The sequence below is a fragment of the Bubalus kerabau genome, chromosome 8 (assembly GCF_029407905.1).
Source record: "Bubalus kerabau isolate K-KA32 ecotype Philippines breed swamp buffalo chromosome 8, PCC_UOA_SB_1v2, whole genome shotgun sequence".
In the NCBI taxonomy this organism is placed as follows: Eukaryota; Metazoa; Chordata; class Mammalia; order Artiodactyla; family Bovidae; genus Bubalus; species Bubalus kerabau.
Window position 1 is genome coordinate 79,347,255 of NC_073631.1, and position 20,238 is coordinate 79,367,492.

Sequence of the window (20,238 nt, forward strand, 5' to 3'; positions counted from 1 at the left end):
CCCCCGCCCCCCGCCCGGCAGCCGGCGCGCCATTCCGGGGCGTGTCCTTGGCCGCCCGGCTTCTATATAGCGGCCGGCGCGCCCCGGACCGCCCAGATGCGAGCGCAGCAGCTATTCCAAGCTGAGTGCCAGCCCTTGCCGGCCCCGCTCGTACAGCCTCGCTCAGCTCGCTGCCGCCCAGTCCCCGCGCCCCCCGGCCGGACAAGCATCCGGCCCCCGCGGCGGGCGCCATGCTGCGGGCACGCCCCGCGCTCTGGGCTGCGGCTCTGACCGCACTGGCGTTGCTCCGCGGACCGCCGGCGGCACGAGCTGGGGCGGGCACGATGGGCGCCGGCCCAGTGGTGCGCTGCGAGCCGTGCGACGCGCGTGCCGTTGCCCAGTGCGCGCCGCCGCCCCCCTCGCCCCCGTGCGCCGAGCTGGTGCGCGAGCCGGGCTGCGGTTGCTGTCTCACGTGCGCGCTGCGCGAGGGTCAGCCTTGCGGCGTCTACACCGAGCGCTGTGGCTCCGGCCTCCGTTGCCAGCCGCCGCCTGGCGATCCGCGCCCGCTACAAGCGTTGTTGGACGGCCGCGGGCTCTGCGCCAACGCCAGCGCCGTCGGCCGCCTGCGCCCCTACCTGCTGCCCGCGCCGTCCGCGTCAGGTGAGCTGCCCGCGCCATATGCGCTGCCGAAGCGCACCCCTGGGCTAAGGTCAGGTGGTGCCACTTCGTAGCTCTTCCCGCCCCAAGGGTTGTACATAGGAAAGCTGAAGCCTCAAGACGCGAGGGCGCTTGCCGGAGGTACCCTTCCCGACCGGCCTTCCACTCTCTTCGTTCTTTGAGTTGCGAGTTCTTGTAAATTGTAAACCTCTTTCGGCGAAAACGGATTATAGATTCCCTGGGGAGGGAGGGAGCAGATTTGGAGGTTAGTGGTCAATGGAGAGGTCATGGACAGAGGAGATTCTCCGGCCATTCATGCAGGCGCCGCGCGGAAATGTGGGCGTGTACTGTGTGGCCCAATTCCGATTAGGGTTTCCCACGAACTAAGAACGAATGTGTCCACGCGGACGATTCTTGCGGACCTAGAGGCGCAGGGGACCGGGCCGGGTGCATTTGGACCGGGAATGTGGGCAGGCAGGTTGTAGAAAATGGTACCTGGCTTTAACAGTACTAAGATATGCACAGATCAGAGTTTGCAAAGCAGTGTCCCGTCCAGGGGTGTCCCAAAACCAGGGAGGTGGGAACCGGGTATATCTTCTGCAGTCGGACAACCTGAAGTTCAGGAAAAAGTGACTCTGGAGGTGGCAGGTGTTCCTCTAACTTTGAAGCATGCTTAGCCAGCCTCAGTCCTGTGAGTGAAGAAGTTTCCACATCGCTGAAGGCGAGGAGAAAAAGCCCCCACCTCCAACCTCCAGCTGGACAGAGCACAGTAGGCTAGCCTCCACCCGCCCCAACATCCGTGGCTAGAAGGATGGAAGTCCCCTTCTAATTTCCCTCCGTGCAGGTTTCCTCTCCCAGGTGAGGCTATTTCCTTTCCAAGACTAGTGGAAAAGGTAAAATTACAACTGCCTAAAACATACACTGGCTATAGTAGACTGTTAGAATTCCTGGGTGTGTTTGACACTCAGGGCAGTTGGGTCATTTGCTGTGTGTGTACTTCACTGCTACTGTGCATTTTGGGAAATTCAAAAGGTGATCTTAGAAGTTGTTACAGATATTATCGTTTGGGGCCAGACTTTCATAGGCATTATGATTACTGTCATAGGATCTCTATAGTATAGGTTGATGTAGTTTATTATAAAATAACAAAAAGATCTAAGTGACTTCTCAAATTCGCTTGAGGGGGGGGAAGTAAATTTAAGTCACAGTCAAAAGCTTAAGACAATTATCTGTGGCTTAAATGGAAGGGGTTGCTCTTTGTGCTTGTCAGCAGGCATTAGAAAGAAACTGAAAGAAATTACTCAAGAGTTCTTGAAAAAGAAATGCAAATACATTCATTTACATATTCTTAGCATTCCCCTTTGGCCCAGTACTTCCCTGAAAAGAGAAAACTAAGATGAAAGGAAATTGAAACCAAATTAAAAACTTACTGTATCAGATCTGAGCTGGTTGAATTTGTGCTTTCCCAGACACCAGAACCTTTGGGAACTTTGCCACTTCTCTTCAAGGAACCGTTTCTTTTCCTGGGTGAGGAAATCAGAACCATAGGGAATGGGGACTTCTCCAAACTCCCCGGTGAGCACACCTGTCCAAAGAGCCTCCTGAAGAGAGCAGGGTTTCTGCAACAGAGCAGAGTATCTTTCAACCTTACTCAACCCTCCAGAAGCGTTCTCCAAGCTAAAGCGAGGCATTTGCTCCTCAGAGCCCGGAGCCAGAAGCCTTGGCGGGCTTCCAGGAGGGTGGGCAGGCTGCCATCTCGATGGATGTGTTCTCGGGAGGGTAGAGAACAGGTCAGCTGCAGCAGTACACTCGGCACCTCAGGTGTAGTAGACACGGGATCAGATAGTGAACTGAGCCCCACCTGGGAGGATGGCCTCAGGGCACTGCTTGTCAGAGTGAAGCCATCCTGTGACAGTCTCATGGCTACATAGAACCAGGCAAAAGAAAGGGGCTCTCTACTGGCCCTTCTCCCTTAACATCCCAGGTTCATCCAGGAAAAGAAATGGGCAGAGCATCCTGGCTCCGCATCAGCTGTACATTTAGTCAGAGTCCTTGACATTCCAGTGGCATTGTGGACATTCCAATGCCCATAGCAAGTGTGTCTGCATTAGATCTACAGTCAGAGATCTGCAGGAAGTGGCTTCCTTCCCAGAGTGAAGCTCTTTGGCACAGAGGATTGTAAGCCTTGAGAGATGGAGATGTCCTTGTCCCCTCTGCTCTTGTGCAAAGGGGGTAGGAAGGACTTATCCAGGACAGTGCCCCAGAATGCACGGGGTCTGTGTAGCTCTCTTGAGTGTTCCAGACCCTACCTGGACAGTGAGTAAGAGATGCATCAGTGAACACCATATAGAACACTACCAGACAGGCCTCCTGAGTCCAGGTGCCTGAGGTAAAGCTACTTTGCAGAGAATTCAGTTTCTCCATCTGATCCCTTTACCTGGTAGCACTTAGGACAGGCTGGAATCAGAATCCCTGGGGCTTGCTGACTCCCAGATGCTGCCATCACCCCAGTGCTTATGATGCAGCAAGTCCAGGTGGGGCGAAGATACGCTTGTCCACAAGTCCCACACCCAGGAGGCCTGCTCTGAAGTAGCCCTACCAGAGTTCTGAATGGGCCTGAGCCTTCACTGACTCAGGTCTGCCCCCTCCTGGTGGAGGGTGAGAGATACGGAAAAGCTGAGAGCATGAAAAGCATTTTCTTCAGCAGCACATATGTTGTAGAAGCACATCACATTTAATTTTTAAAAGATGACTTCTTGAGGCCAAGGGAGTACCATTCACCACTAATATTATGGAATAATACTTTACCGTGGTGTTTTTTCTAAACTTATTTGGAATTGTTGAGTCACGTTTCCGTATGGATCAGACTTGATCAAAATGGTAAGATTTTGAAAAGACGGTCATTGAATATCAATGACCGTCAAGTCTGCCTCCTTGTGTCCTCCAAGGAAATGGCAGTGAGTCGGAAGAAGACCACAGCATGGGGAGCACAGAGAACCAGGCTGTCCCCAGCACACACCGGGTGCCCGTCTCCAAATTCCACCCCGTCCACACCAAGATGGATGTCATCAAGAAAGGTCATGCCAAGGACAGCCAGCGCTACAAGGTTGACTACGAGTCTCAGAGCACAGACACCCAGAACTTCTCCTCTGAGTCCAAGCGTGAGACAGAATACGTGAGAGCTTTTCCTCTTGCTGATGTGGGGGTGGGGCCACCTGGCCTGGGTATCCAGAGATCACAGGGTCACCATTACTCAAGAGCCCAGCAGTTACTCCAGTGGTCCTGCTGATGCACCGAGCAGCTGTGAGCCCCTGCTTACAGAAGGGATATTGACCCTCCCCTATGGCAGAGATCCCAGGAGAATCAGTGCACTGCTCTCCAGGCCTCGACTGGGCAGAGCAGTGTTCTCACAAAGCTGGCCTCTTTTTGTTCACTTGGCCTCTGAGTGTCCTGGCCTGTGTATCCCTGTCCCAGTCCTGTAGCTTGCCCTGGGGAATCACAAGAGAGACAGGGGGCTGTGGTTGGCATCTGCACAGGAACAGTGACAACTAAATCAGACAAAAGATACTCGAGGAGCACGTGGTCAGTCCCCTGGGTGTTACAGGGTTTTATCAGACACAGAGTTCCCAGGTAACCCATGCCTCCTTCCCAGGGGCCCTGCCGCCGGGAAATGGAAGACACGCTGAACCACCTCAAGTTCCTGAACATGCTCAGCCCCAGGGGCATCCACATTCCCAACTGCGACAAGAAGGGCTTCTACAAGAAAAAGCAGGTGAGCACCATCCAAGCAACTTGCTCCTATCCCTCCTCCACTGATATGGACGAGGGAACAGACTTCCACCTGAGTCGTCTGGATGCAGCCCCTGCTCCCGCCCCTATCCCCTCCCCCCCCACCACACCCAAGACCAGAGGGGCTTCACCTGAGTGTCTTCTCACCGTCCATGACTCCTTCCCAACCCGCAGAGCAGTGTAAGGCCTCCTGGGACCCCTGTACTAGCCATGGAGGGACCAAGACATGTTAGCATTGCACCATGGAGGGACACTTTTTATCAGCAATTGTAGAGAACTCCCAAGAAGCCTGATGTAATGTCCTATGGCAGGAAGCTTCTTCTGAGGTCCCATGTCGGACCTTTGTATACCCATGCCTTCCTGATGGTGCCCAGCTGTACAGGATCAGACACATGGGAGATGTGTTCATTTGAAGGCACAGGGAGTGCACCTGCGTAGATTTCAGATCATGTTCTAACAGCATCTCAACTGACTTTTTAGTGGGACAACTCCTACCACAGTACCTACAGAATTAATCACAGAACAGCACAGCCATGTTCAAAGTGTTGGTAGTAGTGACCTCAATCAGAGGGCCCCATGCTGTTCAGTGATCACTGAAGAGGTCTGTTTGGCCTCTTTGTATATTTCTATTAATCACTTATTTAGCAGACTTACCCTGAGAAGGTACTAGATACACAGCTTGGGGCGTACGCTGAAAGACCCAGATGTGACAAGCACAGGGAAGATGGGGCATCGTCATGCCTCCCCCATTCAGCAGATAGACTTTGCAGGGCCAACAGGGTCCAGTGTCCACCCCTGTGAGACCCTGAGGGACACAAAACCACCAGGTCCCCTCGTTTTGGGGGGCACTCACATCCACCCATCACGGCCCCAGACACACGCTGTGCACACAAGGCCTTAATCACTTGTGCTTTCTGAGGGTAGCAGAGACCACATTGGGAAGCCATCCTGGGTGCTGACCACCTGCCCCCAAGGCGGAGCCTCCTCAGGGCTCATTTAATCTGTGCTCTGCCTGCAGTGCCGCCCTTCCAAGGGCAGGAAGCGGGGTTTCTGCTGGTGTGTGGACAAGTACGGGCAGCCCCTCCCGGGCTTCGACGTGAAGGGGAAAGGGGACGTGCAGTGCTACAGCATGGAGAGCAAGTAGACTGTGGCCACGTAAGTGCTGGGGACTGGCAGATCCACGGGGGCACAGGACCCGGCCCTGGAGGGAGGGCACCTGTAGATCCCAGGGGGTGGTAGCCTACACACAAGACAGAGCTCTCAATCTGCCCAGACAAGAGCAGGAAAGAGGGTCTGTGGCCAGGTTGTCTGAGAGACACCTCACATGCATGATCCCACTAGGCTCTTCTGTCCATGGAATTTTCCAGGCAAGAATACTGGAATGGGTTGCCATTTCCTTCTCCAGGGAATCTTCCTAATCCAGGGATCAAACCCACATCTCTTGCATTTCCTGCATTGCAGGTGGATTCTTTACCACTGCGCCACCTGGGAAGAGACACTTTGCTTCATTTTAAAGAACTTACCGCACTTAAACATTCTTACACATGCAGTGTAAGATTTCCAAAGTTAAGCTTTTCCCCCACGAGCCTCATGGTTCATTTAATTTCACATGTAAATTGTTTTCATCCAAAAGTACTTGTTGAAAGAATGAATTTCTAAAAGATGGTAGCATTTTTTTTTCTCTGGTAAAATACATTACAGGTCTCCTGAGTCAATGACTAGTATCATTTTAATATAAAGTTTACTTAAATCTAATATGAATGGAGACAGGAATGGCAACCCACTCCAGTATTCTTGCCTGAGAAATCCCATGGATGGAAGAGCCTGGCAGGCTATACTCCATGGGGTCACAAGAGTTGGACATGATTTAGTGACCAAACCACCAGCACCACCAAACATAAAATTGGCCTTGTCCTAATTATACTTTATTTGGTGACACTCTTAAGAGCCACAGAAAAATCAGATCAGTAAGATGAAAGTGTATCTAATTGTAGTATAAAATACCGCTTTTAATGAAAGATCTTATCAAAGATTAGTTAGTATCACTTAAAGCCCATGAGTCATACTTAACACTGCACTATTGTAGAACAAAACTCCTCAAGCATCAGGTACCAGCCCCAGGTTTTAGCAATGATGGAAACAATGAACATGTTTTTGGTTTAACTTTTTGTTAAACTTTTGTTTTCAGGCTTTATGAAATGTATTTCCTTTGCAAACTAGTGAATGGTTTTGACTTGTGATTTCCTTGATTTTTGAGCAAGCTCATTAATGAATCATTTTCTAAAAAAAAAAATAATATGAAAATGAAATTTCAAACCGTCGTGTGAAAGAATAAAATCATATTTCATTTTGTTTTCTTTTCATAACTGAGAGCCATTGGGAGAAAAAAAGAAATATATTTCATGGTCTCAAGACAAATTTAAGTAAACAGAAGAAAATGTCATTTTTAGTGATCAGTTCTGTTTCCTTGCAAGTTAAAAAAAAATAATTGTAATTTTAGGGCGACTATGTTAGTGGACATCGTGGGCATCTCATGGAGTCCTCTGCTTCATTAAAAAGTGCAGGGTGAGCCGCTGCCCTGCCAAATGTGTGGGTGTCATGCCTGTTATCCCAGGGTGGGCGTTGAGCCCTTTTGATTTGGGGGAGATTTATTTCAACACATTCCTTTTTCTTTCTGTTTTAGTTAATGTGGAGCTCAAATATGCCTTATTTTGCACAAAAGACTGCCAAGGACATGATCAGCAGCTGGCTACAGCCTCGACTTCTATTTCTTTTTGTGGTGAATTGATTTTTTTTTTAAACCAAAGTTTAGAAAGAGATGTTTGAAATGCCTAGTTTTCTTCCACATGGTGAACCTGGCATCTTTCCACTTTCCAGTAGTCAGTGAAATGCAGTTTGATTTTTCTCGTTGCTTCCTATAAAAATACTTGTAAGCTCAAGCACAGTGCAGCCGTAAGCTCACGCTGCCCTGGGACCCTCCCCACCCGTTCACCGCAGCCAACCCTCCACTTCATGCCTTAGCAACGCGTGTGGCTCATGTAGACGCGCTTCGTCTGCACTTGTAAGACGAGACAAGGCCTCATCAAGAAGAGGAACGCCCTGTCCTTTTATGCCTGCACATCCTGACACACCCACCCGGGGCTACCGGGGCCAGGGTCCCTGGACCAAGAAGATATTTTGTATCTTCAAGGGGCCTGCACTGCTTGGAAACAAGTGGAGGGAATCAAGTGGAATCTTGTTTGGAAAAAAAAAAAAAAATGACAAGAATGTTCTAGGGAACTCTGGAAACCGACAAAGGCGGGGATTTCTGACCCTTCTTTGTCAGGCAGCTTTCTGAAGACACGGGCTTTGCTGAAGCCCCATAGGGCAAGGGGGCAGGGCAACTTGCCAGAGGCATCACAAGTAATAGCCTGGCTCTCCAGATGACTGCGGAAAACATTGTTTTCCCACTCAGCCATTCAAGAGCAAGTTTATTCTTGAAGATAAGCTCCTTGAAGGCAAAAAAGGTTTCTTTTCATCTCGCCCCTTTTGTCCTCCTTGGCACAGTATAAAAAATAATCATCCTATATAACCTGGAAGACGAGTGGCTTGTTGGGGAGCCTATCAGGGATGCTGGGAGCACAGAGAATCGCCCTTGCTTGGTGCACTTGGACTTCCTCCTTTTCTTTCTAAGTCACAAGTACACACAGAGTACCCTCTTCCTGACTGTTCACAGTGTATATGTCATCGTCCAAATATGATAGCACCTATACTAGATAATCCTAGATGAGTTGTAAGCATTGCTAGAGAATATAAACACAGCCACGACCGAGGGAGGGGGCTTGTGCACGGGGCTTGGCCACTCTCCCGGGGGCGCCCTCCCAAGTCTGCAGGAGAGCAGGGAGGGGTCCCTGGCCACCCCCCTGCAGCCTCTGGTTGGATCCATGCTGCACACAGCCCTCCTGGAGAACACAAAGGGATCTCAAAGATGTTCCGCCTACCTTTTAGCTTTCCTTTATTTTTTTAATTAAGTTTTTGAGAAAAAAAAAGTATTTTTGAAAAGTTTGTCTTGCAATGTATTTATAAATAGTAAATAAAATTTTTACCATAAAGAAATCCCCCTTCCTCCAGTTTTTGTGTTACTAACTAACCAGAGGGCAGTGGGGTTCCGGCTGTAGTTGGAACTTTCCAACTTTCCCTGCTTGCGTCTCTGGCAAGAGAACCCAAGGAGCCACCCCAGAGCTTTGCTGGTTACCCATGGGGGCACTGGGTCGTGTCTGCAGTGAGCTGCTGGTTCTAGGAGGCCAGATTGCTGACCTGACTGACCACCTGACCCTCGTGGCCTTATCCTGTTGTCCTGTCTGTCACCACTCCGGGCAGCCTTCCTGGCTGAGCAGAAGGCAGGGAACACTCTGGAGCGTTCAGCCACACATCCTGTCCTGTGATCAGCTCAGCCAACCCCTCTCTGGTGTGCAGAAGGGAGGGGATGCGGCCAGAAAGGGATAGAAACCCCAGGAGACACTGGGCGGGGTTCCAGGGCCTCCGTCCCCTCTCCGCAGCCTTGGAACAGTTGCCCCTTGTCCCAGAGCCTCTTCAGGCAAAGTTCTGAGCCTGTGACTTCTGGGCATCAAAGGATGAAATGCACATCAAGGAATCTCCTGACCTGTTAGTAGAACATCTAAGGTGGGCCCTTTATCACAGAGCTGTGTGTGCTGAGCAGAGAGCTCTGTGGGTGCTCTGGGCACCAGGGGTGTGGGAGGTGGTCCTGGGGACCTGGGCAGGAACCTGGCAGGCCCTTTGGAGCCACTATGAGCTGTGAGCTGCTCAGGATGCCGAGTCTATAAGCCCTCTGGGCTTGTCTTCCTGGAAGCCCCCAAATCACATGCCCTTTCTTATCCTCATTCTCCACCTCCTTCCACACCTGTGGTCACCTTTTCTTCCAAATGCTGTCCTGCCGCATCCAGTAAGCATGCGAATTGCACCCACCTGGTTCTTCCCCATACCTTCCCTTCCTCGGTCACCTAGGTAGACCTTCCACTCTTAGGCTTCAGCTTTTACCAGCCCTGAGTGCAGGTCCCCAGCCACCACCCCCAAGGGCACAAGGAAATGAGTGATGGGGCTCTACTCACCGAGGCCAAGGCCAGGTGGTTGCTATGACAACACCTTACCATGTTTCAACCAGAAAATCAACACACTAGGAAAATCTCAATCACTGATGCTGACGTGGGTGTCATGAAACGGGGCTTCTCTGATGAGGCAACTTGTCCAGAGTCATTTTCTCATGTGGTCCAAACTTGAACCAACCATACTTGTACAGAAACTTAGCAGAAAGGCCTAATTGGAATGTGCCCAGAGACCACAAGGACATTTTAAACTGAAATAACCTCTGTAGAAAGGAATATTATGCCACTACTAAAATGTTTTTTATGTTAACAAGACATAAAAATGCTCATGGTGAAGTAAAGGAAAAGCAGAATGCAATTATATTATGTATACACACACACACACACACACACACACACACAACTGAATGGAAATACACCCAGATGGTAACCTGGTTATTCTTTGAATGTAGATAACGTCCTTATTTTATTTCTGCTGCTGCTGCTGCTAAGTCACTTCAGTCGTGTCCGACTCTGTGTGACCCCATAGACGGAAGCCCACCAGGCTCCCCCGTCCTTGGGATTCTCCAGGCAAGAACACTGGAGTGGGTTGCCATTTCCTTCTCCAAACCTGAAAGTGAAAAGTGAAAGTGAAGTCTCTCAATCATGTCCGACACTTAGCGACCCCATGGACTGCAGCCTACCGGCTCCTCCATCCATGGGATTTTCCAGGCAAGAGTACTGGAGTGGGGTGCCATTGCCTTCTCCTATTCTATTTCTATTTCATTATAATTTCAACAACTTCCATAGTGAACATGAATGAATTCCTTTTATTTACCGGAGTATCCTGCTGGGGTGTGGGGGAGGGGTGGCCCACTGCCCAGGAAGGCATCTGCTCCCAAAGTTGGGGGTGGGGTGTCTGCCCCGTGGCCATCTCAGGCTCCCACACCCACAACCCCAGCCCAGCCACACCCCCAGCACTGAGAATGGCCTGGCCTCCTCTCCCAGCCCCACATTGTCCACCAGTAATGTTGTCCACATTTTCTATCCTAGAACCGTCTGTATGCAGAGAACAAAACCCAGGATCACTGCTCTTGTAGAGAAACAGTAAACAAGACAAAGCAAGTAGGCTGTGCAGCTGGTGGGGAGTGAGTGCAGGGGGACACAGGGGGATGAATAAGGTCCAAGGCATCATTGATGCTGTTTTCCCTTCCCTTTGTTACAAGCTTGGGTCCTTGGACTCCTTAATCAAGAGAAATTCATAAGAGGCCTGAGGAGAAATTCAGGCTGGGGCTCCTGCTGCAGCACCAGGGTGTGAGAACAAGTAACAAGTGTCCTTGCTGCCTTCCTGAGATGGGTCAGGAGAGTGGGGTGAGCCTGTCCCTTAAATGGAATAAGGTTAGGGGCCGATAGGTGGGCTGGAGGGGTGGCTTAGGTGGTCTGGCCACCCCCTTGGTGTGCAGGGATCATGTGCAGTCCCCCACTTTTGCTTCCAGAACCTCAGAAATAGCAGCTGGGTTTTGGCCTTTTTGTATCTTGTTCAATCACTCAGTCATTTCTGACTCTCTGTGACTTCATGGACTGCAGCACGCCAGGCTTACCTGTCCTTCACCATCTCCTGGAGCTTGCTCAAACTCATGTCCATTGAGTTGGTGATGACATCCAACCATCTCATCCTCTGTCGTCCCCTTCTCCTCCTGCCTTCATGCTTTCCCAGCTTCAGGGTCTTTCCCAATGAGTCAGCTCTTCGCATTAGGTGGCCAAAGTATTGAAGCTTCGCTTCAGCATCGGTCCTTCCAATTCAGGATTGATCTCCTTTAGTATTGACTGGTTTGATCTCTTTGCAGTCCAAGGGACCCTCCAGTCTTCTCCAACACCACAGTTCAAAGGCATCAATTCTTCAATGCTCAGCCTTCTTTATGGTCCAATTCTCACACCCATACCTGATTACTGGAAAAACCGTATCTTTGACTAGACAAGCCTTTGTTTTCAAAGTGATGTCTCTGCTTTTTAATACGCTAAGTTTGTCATAGCTTTTCGTCCAAAGAGCAAGTGTCTTTTAATGTCATGGCTTTAGTCACCGTCCACAGTGATTTGGAGCCCAGGAAAATAAAGTCTGTCCCTGTTTCCGTTTTTTTCCATCTATTTGCCATGGGGTGATGGAACTGGATGCCATGATCTTATTTTTTTGAAATGTTGAAATTTAAGCCGGCTTTTTCACTCTCCTCTTTCACCTTCATCAAGAGGCTCTTTAGTTGCTCTTTGCTTTCTGCCCTTAGGGTGATATCATCTTCATATCTGAGGTTGTTGATATTTCCCCTGGCAATCTCGGTTCCAGCTTGTGATTGATCTTTAATTTCTTTCAAAGCTATTTTGTAGTTTTCAGAATACAAATTTTGTATTTCTCTTGTTAAATATACTACTAAGTATTTCATTCTTGTTGACACTATTGTGAGTGAAATTTTCTTAATTTCATTTTTTGATTGTTGCAAGCAATTAATTTTTATATATTGACTCTGTATCATTTATTAGTTCTAATAATCTTTTAGTGGATTCCTTAGAATTTTTTATATATAAGATCATGTCATCTTCAAACAGATATAGCTCTACTTCTTCCTGTATCTAGATACCTTATATTTCTTTCTCTTGCCTAACTGACCTGACAAGCACCTCCCACACAATGTAAGCAAAGTCATGAGAGCAGACATGCTTGTCTTGTTTCTGATTTTAGGGGAAAAGCATATAGACTTTCACCATTAACCATGATGTCAGCTGTGGTGTTTTCCAAGATGCCTTTTGTCCGCTTGAAGAGGTTTCCTTCCTGTATCTAGATACCTTATATTTCTTTCTCTTGTCTAACTGACCTGACAAGCACCTCCCACACAATGTAAGCAAAGTCATGAGAGCAGACATGCTTGTCTTGTTTCTGATTTTAGGGGAAAAGCATATAGACTTTCACCATTAACCATGATGTCAGCTGTGGTGTTTTCCAAGATGCCTTTTGTCCGCTTGAAGAGGTTTCCTTCTGTTCCTGGTTTGTCGAGTGTTTTTATCATGAAAGGATGTTGGATATTATCAAATACTTTTTCTGAGCCTATTGAGATGATCTGTGGGGTTTTTTTTATTTTATTTGTATGGTTTATTACGTTAGTTGATTTTAGGATGTTAAAACAACCATGCCTTCCTGAGGTAAATCCCACTTGATTATGGTGAATGATTATTCTAACACGTTGCTGGACTTAGTTTGCTAGTATTTTGTTGAGAATTTTTGCGCCCATAGTCACAGGAGATTTGGGGCTATAGTTTCCTTTTCTCATGATGTCTTTGTCTAGTGTGGAATCAAGGTAAAACTTTTATGCATGTAGGCTTTAAAATGAATTGAGAAGTGTTCTCCCATCTTCTAAATTTTGGAAGAGTTTGTAAAGAATTTGTAGTCTTTAAATGTTTGGTAGAATTCTTCAAAGAAGCCATCTGGGTCTGGGCTTTTATTAATGGGCAGTTTTTTTTTTTTCTTTTCCTAATTCAATCATTTCACTGGTTACAGGTCTAATCAGATAGTCTAATTCTTCTTGTGTCTGTTTTGGTAGTTCATGTGTTTCTAAAATGTTTCCATTTCATCTCAGTAATCCAATTTGTTCATGTACAGTTGTTCATAGTATTCCTTTATAATCCTTTTTATTTTTGTAAAATCAGGGGTAAGGCCACCTCTTTCATTTCTGATTCTACTTATTGGAGTCTTTTTTCTTGGTCAGAAGAGCTAAAGATTTGTCAATCGTGTAGATCTTTTCAAAGAACAAGTTTTGATTTCACTGATTTTTCTCAATTGATTTTCTATTCTCTATTTATTCATTTATTTCCCTCTAATCTTTCTTATTTCCTTGCTTTTGCTAGATTTAGATTTGGTTTCACCTTCCTTTTCCAGTGTCCTAAAGTTTTTTGAGAATTTTTTTCTTAATAGGGGCATGTCCAGCTGTAAATTTCCTTCTAAGCACTGCTCTAGCTGCCTCAGATTAGAGGGAGTCCCAGGCTCAGGAAGTAGGGACATGTTATCCCAATTTAGACCCATAGAGTCAAAAGCATGAAAACCAGGGAGAGTTTCCATTGGTACCTTCTTCCTCTGCTGGCTGTGAGGACTAAGAGCAGCAGCACTCCAGAACTGACGCAGCCACAGAAACCATCCTGTTAATAATGCTTATGGCCTGGATCAGACATGGAAGAGTTTCCAAACACATCTGGGGCAGAGGTCCTTCTGTCCCGCCAAGGAGCTGTCCCCAGAGCCAATGCCCCCAGACACCTGTGTGCACCCATGGGACTTGCTGTTGTGACTACGTTCTCCACACATAGGTGCACAACTTCTACCAGTGAACAGAGAGAGCTGCCCTGTATATCAGTAGGACTGACCCAAGGGAGCTGCTGAGAGGTTGCTGGAGAATCAGGTGGACACAACAAGAAGAAAAGATGTGGTAGGGGCAATGAAATCGTGAAGGACCCTTAACTCAGATGCCCTCACAAATGCCCATCAACTCCTGATTTGTTTGAGAGAAACTGGAGCTAGAAATATGAGACACGGTGGCCAGTTATGCCTGATCCATGAGAGCATGTTCAAAAGCCTTGGGACTGGACAGGGCTGGGCCCTGCATCTAAGACAATATTGATACTTCTATAGTTCAGCTGATACTTTCAATTAAACACCTAAGCAAGGCGGATGAAAGCCCCCAACTTCGGCAGAGATGAGGACCTCTAAAGGCCCTGCTGTGATGGTGCCTTCAAGTTTAGAGTTGAGTCCTTTCAGTTTTGCCCAGAAGATACCTCCCACACATCATGGGAAGGGCAGTCCACCTTCCCCCAGCTCTGCTCCCGAGTCAGGCCCTCAAGCTGGGTCCTACAGGGGTTTCATGAGGGCTGAAGTGCTGAGAATGCTTCCACTGCCATCGTGGGATAAAGGTGACCATGATGCTGTACACTTTTATCAGGGTGGGATGAGGCTATCTACGGTTGACTCACATCAGACTGACTGGTACAGTTTAAATGATGAGTCTGAGAGCTGAGTTCACAGGGAGCCCTGGGGACCGGGCAGAGGGAGGGTAGCAGACATGGGGTCAGGGAGTGAAGGAAGGGGCAGACCCAAGATGGGGAGCCCAGACCAGGTAGAGACCTGGTGGGATCCACTAGGAGGGATGAGATGCCCATCCAGAGGAGACAGGAAGGAGCAGTCAGCAGGGCAGGCAGGAATGAGGAAGGGGCGGTGTCAGGAAAAGCAAGCAGAGAATAGTTAAAGAAAGAAAGAAATCCACAAAACAGAGGACTCACGCTGTGAGCTCAGGGCTTAGTCAGGCAGACAGAGGGGCAAACGGTGCCATCATGGAGGACACCACTGGAGCCTGCAGAGGACAGGGTCTGGGCAGAGTCAGGGAACAGACAGGCGAGGGGGAGGTTAAAGAAGTGATTCTTTCTTGCACTGAAGATGGGAGAAACCCTAGGCTGTTTTCAAGAGAAAGGGGAAGAGCTAGTGGAGAGGTTAGGGCTTGCAAAGGGAAGAGTGCCCTGGGCAGCGGGGTGGGCAGAGCAGACCTGCCAGCTGTGGGAACAAGGAGCCTGCAGACTGCAATCACCAGTGCTGCACAAGGAAGGGGCAGGATGGAGGACAGAAGGAATTCAGGAAGGAAGAAGACGTTATGTTCAACCAAGGTCCACGACGGTAGCAATGTTCCAGGGTGGGACATTTATTCCAATGTTTACACTGTGTTCCCATGTTTGACAATATACCCAATGCATATTTTAACATTTAATGACATCATCACATGTAACTTTAACTACATAATCAACATTTAAGTTTCCCTGCCAATTTACGCTAGACACGGTAAATAAAGTAAATCATTCTTACATGCAGCTTAATCCTCCATTGAACCACTTGAAAAAAATCATTGCTACTTGCTAGGCAGTATTTTCCTATGCTCTTTAAGACAGAAGCACGAACCCCTGAAGAGCTAAAATACAAGTATTTACATACAACATGATGGGAAGTGTTTCATGATATATAAATTAATATAACACAAGTTACTGTGTAGAAAAAATAAATTTATGGTGAATAAATAAACTACAAGTAGTATGTGGAGTATAAAAAAGTAATTCCTACATATATATACATATACATCTCTCTATATAAAAGTGTGTGTGTATTTCAGAGTATAAATATACTATGTACTTAAATATTTCATGTGCAGGAATTCGATCATATTGCATCTGTTTTCAGTTCTGTAAGTTAAAATACTGTTGGCATTTGGGGTCCCCTCTGATGGCCACAGACCCCAAGATCCTCTTCCCACTCCAAGGGTAGACACACCAACAGAGCCCAGGCTCTCCCTCCAGCGACGTCTCACACTGCAAAGAGAAGGATCAAGGTCAAGAGCAGGCCCAGTGAAGCTGAGGGGGAGGGGGAGTTCCGTGCTGCCCAGCTAAGAACCAACTGTGAGCAACCCCCCCTCAAACTGGCTGTGACCATGACTGAGGGCAAATCCTACATCACAATGGAGACAAATATCAAGTGCCCGGTGCAATAAGGATGGCAGGTGTGTGTTGAATGGTATACCATGTGCGCAACTGTTTGCTTCACAGCCCATACATCAGAGCTGCTGAGCACAGAGGGAGCCTGTCCGTGCATGGCAGACCTTCTCTGACAAATTCCTCATCTGTTACAAAGCACTTCCTGGTCCTCAGTTTCCTCCAGAAATATTCACAGAATCTGGGCTTCACTGAGTCTGAAAGAGCTCTTCAAAATTAGGTCTTGGTTTGTTAATCTCATTTATTATCCAAGAAACAATGCTATTGTATTGAATTAGAAAGTGCATTTATTTTCCTTTGTAGGGAGAAAAATGTGAGAGATGTCAAAACAGATAATCATTTTCCTAAGTAGAGTTGTCCCCTTCCTCTCTATTATGGTGAGAAACTGAGATCCTGAGGGGCCTGTGAAGGTCCCCACCTGCTCAGACTTGCTGGATGATGGAATAACGCTCAGCCCAGGACCCCTGAGTCTCGTGTCCCCCACTGACTGTAAGCACCAAGCTGATCTTCAGGCTCCCGGGGGCTAGTGGCTCCTAGTCCCAGAGAAATCAGTCTTGCACGATATGATCAGTTATGGGGCTTCACGGTGCTTACTTGGAGCTGGACACCCTGTTCACTGAAAGACTGGCTTAGCAGACGTGTGAGTAGCAGGGCCCATCCTGTGAGGCTGCACATACCTGTTTGCTGTGATAGAATCCATTCTTGTTGCAGTTTGGCAGATAAAATTTGTAAAGTTTGTCTCCTGCCTTCTGCTGCTCCCTGGCTAATCTGTCCAGCACTTTGTAGAGTTCTCGCTGGCAGGGCTCCTAAAAGGATAAATTGACATTGGGATAAAGGACAGTGTAGTGTCAGCCTCAAGTGGAGGTGGGAAGTGAATGCAGAAGGTTTTGTGTGGGCTCTGAGCACAGGCCTGGACCTGCCTTCCCTGGGCCTCACTCTCTCACCTGTAGAAGGAGGGTGGCTAATCTCTGTCCTGAATTGTTAACATAAAAGATGGGAACCCCATGCCCTCCCTCCTGAACATTCGCTAAGCACCTAAAGGAGTCAAGAGCATCACTAACCCCATGAGCTCTCTGACTCTCCTGCCTCCCCTCCCAACCATGGATAATTCTGCCACCAGTCATCTGGGCACAACTTTGTGAATGGAGAACTTAGTAGCAGAGACTTCTAAATTTTGTACAACTTTTCTCTACCAGGTTAGTTCACATAAGCCAAATTCATTGAGGATTAAGGTATTCATTTGAACAATCTGAAATAAGGATGAACTTTTCCCTATTGTTATCATTTCCAGATGAAACTCTGAAGTGCCTAGAAAACAGTTCAATCCTCCACTTCTCTGACGATGCCTGTTTGCAGAAGAGATTTTTGGTTTCACAAATGAACCGTCACTCCAACTCTGATTCTTTGTCGCCCTCAAGTGGTAGAACTGAAAACAGACACCAATTAAGATGCCACCCGGAGTTTGTTAATGGGGACAGAGTTTTCATTTGGGAAGATGAAAAGGTTCTCAAGATGGACAGTGGCGACAGTGGCAGAATAATGTGAACGTACTTAAAGCCACTAGACTTTATACTTTAAGATGGTTAAAGGGCTAACTTTTGTGTTATGAATATTTTAACACAATTTCTTAAAAATGGGGAAGATACGACAGGAGAGGAAGATAAGAACAGCTTAGTGCTCTTTAGACACTGCTAGTCTGACACCCTTATTTTAGAGATGACCTCAGAGACATGAAGTAATGCATCTAAAGTTGCACAGCATGGACTGCATTTTCTTTCTATCCAGAAGGTTCCTTTGTTTAAACTGAGAAATGTCTGCTAGGCTTTGGGGAAGTATGTGCTTCTCACCAGGGCTCAGGACCAAACTGGCAGGGCCCAGCAGGCTCAATCTAGAGGTTCCACCTGCTTCAAGGGTCTCACCTTCCACTTCTTGACGTCACTGATCTCAAGAGCCCTCAAGCTCTCATAATTACTGATGGCATTCCAGAGGATGGGCAGGTCCTCACTGGACTCGGCCATCAAGTGGAAATTGTCCAGAAGCTGCTCCTGAGTTATCTCTGAGCTCTCCGGGGACACATTCTCTGGGCTGGTGGTGTCTTTTGTATCTGAAAATGGAAAAACAAAAGCCCATAAGCCCCCGTCACCGAAGCATCTGCATTTGTGACCCCCTGAAGTTGCTTCCCTTTCCACAAAACCAAATGGGGACAGGATGGTCATACTGACCCAGAGTTTTGCCTACTTCCTCTTTAAAGGAACTTTTAGTGGTTTGGGGGTAGAGGGGTAACCCAACAGCAATGCCAAAGGCAAGAGTGCCCTGTGAGTCTGCTTCTAATGTAGCCAAATGCACATTTGTCAAAGCCTGAGAAGAGCCCTGAGAAAGCCATGGATTACAGTTCAAATGGAGAAGGAAATGGCAACCCACTCCAATATTCTTGCCTGGAGAATCCCATGGACAGAGGAGCCTGATGGGCTATAGCCCATGGGGTTGCAAGAGTCGGACACGACTTAGCGACTAAGCCACAATTCAAATCCTCACCCCATCCTCTTCTTTCCCATCCATAAAATGGACATTTTAGTAATTCCCTATGAACAGGTGGTAGGGTTCATTCAGAGGTGGGGTCTAGACTGCAGTTCTGCTCTCTTCTTCTCCAGGGACTCTGCCTTCCCACAGTCTAAGTGGCTTCTTTGCAACCCTGGGAAGAGGAGAGAGGGTCACCAGATTTCATGCAGAGAGTCCTAAGGTTTGGGTTTGGTACATGGACAGAATGATGGAGAACTGGCTCTCCTGTGGGACTCCCCTGGAGTGGGGGTGCCCTATCCTTTGAGGGCCATGGAGATGACTCCATTTCATTGACTCTGAAGGCAGAGAACCAGAAGAAAAACCGTCTCCCCTCCCGCAGATCCCCATCAGGACAAAGCCACAGAATGGCTCCAAGAATTACAGAACCACACTGGACATGCAGCTGCCAGGACAGGGAGGAAGGGAGAGAGGGTAGAGAAGGGGGTATTTCCTCTGCTTCCCACTACAAATAAATCACTGCTAAATTCGGGAAAGCTCTAACTGTCAAGTTCTGAGCAGGCAGCACACACACATCAAACACCGTTTTTCTATGGCAATGAATGCAAGTGATGTTTTTAACCTAAACTTTCACATTATGTTCTGTAAACATCTAGTAAGCACATAACGGTCTGCACAGGACGTATATTACAAAGGACATTTCAAACACTTCCCAGGACGCCAGCAGGATGGGCTCCCACTGCAAGCCTTCTGGAAAATGACAAAGAGGAGAGCCAGGGGCACCTGGAGTGGCACCCACTGCCTGGGCATCCCCATGGCCTCCCTCCTTTCTCATGTCCAGGTTTCTATAGATCAGTGGGCTGCCAAGGGGTGTCTGGGCTCCCTCCCCAACTCTCTCACCAAGCTGTGTGTGTCCTCCTAATCCTGAGCGCCCCTGCAGGACCACACAACAATAGGGTTCATCTGGGCGACTTAAAACCTTTTCCCCTTCCTTGCTTCCGCTGTAAGCTCTGAGCCTGGCCGGGTTTGCTCTCTACGGCTTTGGTGGAGCACCCTTCCCTGCCTTGCCCGAGCCTCCTACCCGATATGTCCCAGGGGAGGAACCCAGGTGGTACCTGTGGCCTCATCGCTGGGCGTGGTCATGCAGGCGCCCTGGCCTCGGGTGAGGGCGTGCAGGGGCCTCGGTTCCCCCGGGAGGGCGCGGCAGCTGAGCCCGCGAGCGCAGCGAGCAGTGGCCACGCCGCATGCTGCTCCGAGAGGCAGGGCGCACATCGGGCAGCAGCCGCAGCCCGCGGACCGGGTGAGTTCCGGGCACGAGGCGGGCACGGGCGGGCAGAGCGCCAGCCTCTCAGCAGAGCAGGGCGCGCAGCGCCAGGGTTGGGGAGCGCCGACCGTCGCGCCGAGATGAACGGCCAGCGATAGCAGAAGCGGCCAGGCTCGGACAGCAAGGACTTCGGGCATCGCCAGCGGTGGGTGGCAGACAGGAACCGGCGCTCACTGGGCGGTAGGGGCGGCTCGGTTGGCGGATGCTGCCTGAGTGGTGGCGGTGGCGCAGGAGCGGTGGCCGATGCTTGCTGAGCACCGCGTGCGCCTTTTGAAGGGCGCGGGCTGGGCCGCCTCAACCAGCGGTTAATGATTGGCAGCGCCGCGTGCT

At 48.8% G+C, this 20,238-nt stretch overlaps 2 protein-coding genes across 2 annotated transcripts; one reads left to right on the top strand and one right to left on the bottom strand.

Annotated features, from left to right (window-relative positions):
• Positions 1 to 100: 100 nt before the first annotated feature.
• IGFBP3 (insulin like growth factor binding protein 3) lies at positions 101 to 8,520 on the top strand. Its single transcript, XM_055590661.1, has 5 exons — positions 101 to 639; positions 3,585 to 3,811; positions 4,289 to 4,408; positions 5,444 to 5,580; positions 7,109 to 8,520. Exons 1-4 carry the CDS (start codon positions 231 to 233, stop codon positions 5,567 to 5,569), a joined length of 882 nt encoding a protein of 293 aa, XP_055446636.1. The 5' UTR covers positions 101 to 230; the 3' UTR covers positions 5,570 to 5,580; positions 7,109 to 8,520.
• Positions 8,521 to 15,262: 6,742 nt separating this feature from the next.
• IGFBP1 (insulin like growth factor binding protein 1) lies at positions 15,263 to 20,045 on the bottom strand. The gene is made up of 4 exons (XM_055589499.1): positions 19,700 to 20,045; positions 17,987 to 18,171; positions 16,745 to 16,873; positions 15,263 to 15,887 (listed from the first exon to the last, which is right to left on the bottom strand). The coding sequence occupies exons 1-4, from the start codon at positions 20,043 to 20,045 to the stop codon at positions 15,756 to 15,758; spliced, it is 792 nt and encodes a 263-aa protein (XP_055445474.1). The 3' UTR covers positions 15,263 to 15,755.
• Between the last annotated feature and the right edge of the window lie 193 nt (positions 20,046 to 20,238).